The sequence below is a fragment of the Chaetura pelagica genome, unplaced genomic scaffold (assembly GCF_000747805.2).
Source record: "Chaetura pelagica isolate M959 unplaced genomic scaffold, ChaPel_1.0 scaffold1272, whole genome shotgun sequence".
Lineage (NCBI taxonomy): Eukaryota > Metazoa > Chordata > Aves > Apodiformes > Apodidae > Chaetura > Chaetura pelagica.
In genome coordinates, this window is record NW_009952396.1 from 3,314 (window position 1) to 9,786 (window position 6,473).

At 58.4% G+C, this 6,473-nt stretch overlaps 1 protein-coding gene across 1 annotated transcript in view; it reads right to left on the reverse strand.

The window, feature by feature from the left end:
• The window catches only part of POLR2A (polymerase (RNA) II (DNA directed) polypeptide A, 220kDa), a 10,550-nt gene that overhangs the window by 2,487 nt on the left and 1,590 nt on the right, over positions 1 to 6,473 (reverse strand). Inside the window, exons 2-7 of the mRNA XM_010008188.1 lie at positions 6,246 to 6,342; positions 5,345 to 5,554; positions 4,296 to 4,464; positions 3,213 to 3,307; positions 2,250 to 2,453; positions 122 to 344 (exon numbers count right to left, since the gene is read on the reverse strand). Coding sequence (XP_010006490.1) covers positions 122 to 344; positions 2,250 to 2,453; positions 3,213 to 3,307; positions 4,296 to 4,464; positions 5,345 to 5,554; positions 6,246 to 6,342 — 998 coding nt within the window. The remainder of the gene's footprint in view (positions 1 to 121; positions 345 to 2,249; positions 2,454 to 3,212; positions 3,308 to 4,295; positions 4,465 to 5,344; positions 5,555 to 6,245; positions 6,343 to 6,473) is intronic.

A 6,473-nucleotide genomic window follows, 5' to 3' on the forward strand; every position in this document is an offset into this window, starting at 1 on the left:
GGAGGGTTTGGGGGTTCTGGAAGGATCCAGGAGGCATCTCAGGAGGGTGTGGGGGTTCTGGAAGGATCCAGGAGGTATCTCAGGAGGTTTAGGAGGGTTTTGAGGGGGCCCAGGGACTGACCAGTCTCTGCTGTCTTCACGGCCGTGTCGATGAGCCCCTCCCTGCCCCCCATGGCGTGGAAGAAGAACTCGGTGGGGGTGAGCCCGGCCAGGTACGAGTTCTCCACGAAGCCGCGGCTCTCGGGGCCGTAGTCGTCCTTGATGAAGTGGGGGAGGGTCCTGTGCTTGAAGCCAAAGGGGATCCTCTTGCCCTCCACGTTCTGCTGGCCCACCACGGCGATGACCTGGGGGGACACGGTGGGTGGGATGGGGCAGGAAGACCCCCCAGACCTCATAATGACCATCAGATTCCTCAGGGAACATCTCAAGAACCTGGGGAGAAGCTCAATGGATGTTCCATCATGGTGACCCAACATCACCAAGATGAGCTGGGGGGACATGGTGGGTGGGATTGGGCAGGAAGACCCCCTAGACCTCATAATGACCATCAGATTCCTCAGGGAACATCTCAAGGACCTGGGGAGAACCTCAGTGGATCTCGGGGATGTTCCATCATGGTGACCCAACATCACCAAGATGAGCTGGGAGGAAGTGGGGGCTCATCATGGGTGGGATTGGGCAGGAGGACCCCCCAGACCTCATAACGACCATCAGATTCCTCAGGGAACATCTCAAGGACCTGGGGAGAAGCTCAATGGATCTCAGAGATGTTCCATCATGGTGACCAACATCACCAAGATGAGCTGGGAGGAACTGGGGGCTCATCATGGGTGGGATTGAGCAAGAGGAGCCACCCAGACCTCATAACCACCATCAGATTCCTCAGGGAACATCTCAAGGACCTCAATGGATCTCAGAAATGTTCCATCATGGTGACCAACATCACCAAGATGAGCTGGGAGGAAGTGGGGGCTCATCATGGGTGGGATTGGGCAGGAAAACCCACCCAGACCTCATAACCACCATCAGATTCCTCAGGGAACATCTCAAGAACCTCAATGGATCTCAGAAATGTTCCATCATGGTGACCAACATCACCAAGATGAGCTGGGGGCTCATCATGGGTGGGATTGGGCAGGAGGACCCCCCAGACCTCATAACCACCATCAGATTCCCCAGGGAACATCTCAAGAACATGGGGAGAACCTCAGTGGATCTCAGAGATGTTCCATCATGGTGACCAACATCACCAAGATGAGCTGGGAGGAAGTGGGGGCTCATCATGGGTGGGATTGGGCAGGAAAACCCACCCAGACCTCATAACCACCATCAGATTCCTCAGGGAACATCTCAAGAACCTCAATGGATCTCAGAAATGTTCCATCATGGTGACCAACATCACCACAACGACCCATGGGATCCTCTTAAACCCAACAGGGACCCCCACCAAGGCCTGGGAGATGTTGATCTTGGAGCTCTTGGAGCCCAACACCATCACAGAAGTCCAAGAAGACTCTCCCAAAGCCCCTTGAGATCCTCCTGGCACCCCACAGGAGCCCTCCAAGACCTGATGGAGCCCCCCAAGACCTGATGGAGCCCCCCAAGACCGGGGAGATGTTGATCTTGGAGCTCCTGGAACCCAACACACCCAAAGATCCTCAAGAAGACCCCCAGAGAGGTCTACAGAACCCACCAGGAACCTTCTCAAAGCCCCTTGAGATCCTCCTGACATCCCACAGGAGCCCCCCAAGACCTGATGGAGCCCCCCCAAGACCTGATGGAGCCCCCCCAAGACCTGATGGAGCCCCCCCAAGACCTGATGGAGCCCCCCCAAGACCTGATGGAGCCCCCCCAAGACCTGATGGAGCCCCCCCAAGACCTGATGGAGCCCCCCCAAGACCTGATGGAGCCCCCCAGGACCGGGGAGACATGGATGTTGGAGCTCTTGGAGCCCAAGACCACCAGAGAAGTCCAAGAAGACCCTCCCAAAGCCCCTGGAGATCCTCCTGGCACCCCACAGGAGCCCCCCAGGACCTGGTGGAGCCCCCCAAGACCTGGTGGAGGCCCCCAAGACCTGGTGGAGGCCCCCAGGACCGGGGAGATGTTGATCTTGGAGCTCTTGGAGCCCAAGACCACCAGAGACGTCCAGGAAGACCCTCCCAAAGCCCCTGGAGATCCTCCTGGCACCCCACAGGAGCCCCCCAGGACCTGGTGGAGCCCCCCAAGACCTGGTGGACCCCCCCCAATACCTGGGAGATGTTGATCTTGGAGCCCTTAGCCCCAGACACCACCATGGACTTGAAGTTGTTGTACTCAGAGAGGGACTTCTGGGCAGAAGATCCCGTCTTGTCTCGAGCGTCGTTGAGGATCCGGTTGACCTGGTTCTCGAAGGTCTGGCGCAAGGTGTTCCCTGGGGTGGGCTCCAGCTCGTTGTTGTGGGCCTTCTCAATCACCTGCAACCCCACCAGGACCCAGACTGGTCACACTGGGGCACCTCAGAACCCCAGGAGGACCTCAGAACCCCAGGAGAACCCCAAAAAAACCTCCAGGAAGCCCCCAAAAACTTCCAGGAACCTCCAAAAAACCTCCAGGAACCTCCAAAACACCCCCCAGAAACCCCAAAAAACCTCCAGGAACCTCCAAAAATCCTCCAGGAACTCCCAAAGAACCTACAGGAAGCCCCAAAAAACCTCAGGGAAGCCCCAAGGAACCTCCAAAAAACCTCCAGGAACCTCCAAAAAACCTCCAGGAACCTCCAAAAAACCTCCAGGAACCTCCAAAAAACCTCCAGGAACCTCCAAAAAACCTCCAGGAACCTCCAAAAAACCTCCAGGAACCTCCAAAAAACCTCCAGGAACCTCCAAAAAACCTCCAGGAATCCCCAAAACACCTCCAGGAACCCCCAAAACACCTCCAGGAACCTCCAAAACACCCCCCAGAAACCCCAAAAAACCTCCAGGAACCTCCAAAAATCCTCCAGGAACTCCCAAAGAACCTACAGGAAGCCCCAAAAAACCTCAGGGAAGCCCCAAGGAACCTCCAAAAAACCTCCAGGAACCTCCAAAACACCCCCCAGAAACCCCAAAAAACCTCCAGGAACCTCCAAAAATCCTCCAGGAAGCCCCAAAACACCCCCAGGAACCTCCAAAAAACCTCCAGGAACCTCCAAAACACCCCCCAGAAACCCCAGCCCCCCAGGACCCCCCACCCACCTCAATGACATCCTGCTTGGCCTTCTTGATGGTGTTCTGGATGTCCTGGTAGGTCTTGGCATCGGCGATGGAGTCCCCGATGCCGATGGTGTGACCTGGAGAAGAGAAATCAGGGGGGTCAGGTGGGGGGTCCCCCATCTCAGGAGGGTCTTCACCCCACGTTCTGTCCCCACCCCACCCCAAAACCACCTCTCTTGCCTTGGTCTCCTGACCCCAGGGGACACCTGGGGGTTCAGGTGACCAGAAAAGGGGGTTTCAAGGGCAACTTGTGGACTTTTTTGGGGCTCCAAAAAGGGGGTCCAAGACCCCCTGAAGACATTTGGACCTTGTTCTTCAGGATGGTGGGAGTCCAGGAGCCCCCCCAGACACCCAAGTCCCCCCTGTGCCACCAAGACAGGGCCTGAGAAGGTCCCCAGAGGACACCTGGGTCCCCAAAAAGAGGGTCCAAGACCCCTTGAAGACATTTGGACCTTGTTCTTCAGGATGGTGGGAGTCCAGGAGCCCCCCCAGACACCCAAGTCCCCCCTGTGCCACCAAGACAGGGCCTGAGAAGGTCCCCAGAGGACACCTGGGTCCCCAACAAGAGGGTCCAAGACCCCCTGAGGACACCTGGGCTCCCACCATCCTGAAGAACAAGGTCCAAGAGAAACAAGGACACCCAAGTTCCCCCTGTCCCACCAAGATGGGGTCTCAGAAGGTCCCCAGAGGACACCTGGGTCCCCAAAAAGAGGGTCCAAGACCCCCTGAAGACATTTGGACCTTCTTCTTCAGGATGGTGGGAATCCAGGAGCCCCCATGGACACCCAAGTCCCCCCTGTCCCACCAAGATGGGGTCTCACAAGGTCCCCAGAAGTCACCTGGGTCCTGGTCCAAGAGGAACATGGGACAGTGGGGTTCCCCCTGTCCCCCCAAGACAGGGTCTGAGAAGGTCCCCAGAAGACACCTGGGTCCCCAACAAGAAGGTCCAAGAGGAACATGGGACACTGGGGTCCCCCCTGTCCCCCCAAGACAGGGTCTGAGAAGGTCCCCAGATGCCCCCAGCCCCGTTCTGGGGGTGTCCATGTCCCCCCAGGCCCTGCTGACCCTCGATGAGGAGCCAGTTGTTGATGACAGTCTGGATGTTGCTGTAGAAGAGGCGGGTGGTGTCGTGGCCCATCTCCAGGTAGGAGATGTGGACCAAGGAACCTGCTGAGGTCCCCAGGGACTTCTTGCACAGGATGCCCATGATCAGCTCCCCGTTCTCCACGATCACCTGGCAAAGAGGAGGTTGGTGGGACCTCCAGGAAGAGCTCCTCACCACCCACGGTGCTCCAGCCACCCCCAAAAGGTCTTCTGCACCCCCTTTTGGCCATCCTGAGGTTCCCTCCCATCTGGGACCTTCTCCAGGTATCCCCAAGTCCCACCAAGCCACCCTAGACCATCCCCAAGTCCCACCAACCCCCCCCAGACCATCCCCAAGACCCACCAAGCCCCCCCAGACCATCCCCAAGTCCCACCAAGCCCCCTCAGACCATCCTCATGTCCCACCAAGCCCCCTCAGACCATCCTCATGTCCCACCAACCCCATCCAGACCATCCCCAAGTCCCACCAACCCCATCCAAACCACCCTCATGTCCCACCAACCCCATCCAGACCATCCCCAAGTCCCACCAACCCCATCCAAACCACCCTCATGTCCCACAGCCCATCCCCATGTCCCACCAACCCCCTCCAGACCATCCCCAAGTCCCACCAACCCCCCCCAGACCATCCTCATGTCCCACCAACCCCATCCAGACCATCCCCAAGTCCCACCAACCCCATCCAAACCACCCTCATGTCCCACCAACCCCATCCAGACCATCCCCAAGTCCCACCAACCCCATCCAGACCATCCCCAAGTCCCACCAACCCCATCCAGACCATCCCCAAGTCCCACCAACCCCATCCAGACCATCCTCAAGTCCCACCAACCCCATCCCACACCACCTTCATGTCCCACCAGGCCACCCTAGACCCCCCTCAAACCCCCCCAAGCTTCCTCAAACCACCCATCCCCCACCCCAGGGTCTCCAAACCACCTCCCCAACCTCTTCCCCTCCACCCACCTCACCCCTAGGACCACCCCAAGGCCACCCTGAAGCCCCCCCACCTTGGTGTCCCCCGGGGAGATGTGCTTGTAGGGCCCACTGTCCTCGTCGTCGGGGTGGGTGCTGTGGGTGCGGATGCAGTTGATGTGTCCAGGGATGATGAGGGAGAAGATCTGCTTCCCTGTCCAGAGGGGACGGGGCTTCAAGATGGCAGGTTGAGGGACCTTCCCATCCCACGTCGAGAGGAACATCAGCAGGTTCATCACCTCCCCCTGTGGGTGAGGGGACACCCTGTCAGCACCCCAAAACGGCCACGGCACCAAGACCCTCCCCCCAGAAAAACCCACCTCCTCTAAGTTCTCCTGATGGCCACCTCAGATCTTCCCACCACAACCCCAAAGATGTCCCAAAATACCCCAAAAACCCCTTCTACTGGGCAAGGAGACCCCAAAAGGACCTGAAATTCTCCCACCAGAACCAAAAAAAGCCCCAAAATACCCCAAAAACTCCTTCTACTGGTCAAGGAGACCCCATAAGGACCTGAAATTCTCCCACCAGAACCAAAAAAAGCTCCCAAAACACCCCAAGAACTTCTCTACTGGGCAAGGAGACCCCAAAAGGACCTGAAATTGTCCCACCAGAACCAAAAAAACCTCCCCAAAACCTGCTGGTAGCCCAAGGCCACCCCAAACCTCATGTCCCACCACCCCCAGAAACCCTCTGGCAGCCCAAGGACACCCCAAAACCCACACCCCAACCCCAACATGTCCCACCAACCCCAGAAACCCTCCTCTAACCCCAACCCACCTCCATCCCCTCCCCATAAACCCTCCCATAAACCAACCACCCCCTCCACCCAGCTGACCAACCACCTGAAGACCCTTCCCAAGACCCTTCCCAAGAAGCTCCCCAGGTCCCACCACCCAACCCCAGAGCCCCCCAGCCCCAGGGGGTGGGCCTGACCCTCTCCAGGAAGACGTCTCGCTTGGTGAACTTGCGCACGGCCGTCAGGAGAGCCCGAGGACACCCCAAAACCCACATCCCAACCCCCAGAAACCTTCTGGTAGCCCAAGACCACCCCAAACCTCATGTCCCACCACCCCCAGAAACCCTCTGGCAGCCCAAGGACACCCCAAAACCCACACCCCAACCCCAACATGTCCCACCAACCCCAGAAACCCCCCCTCTAAC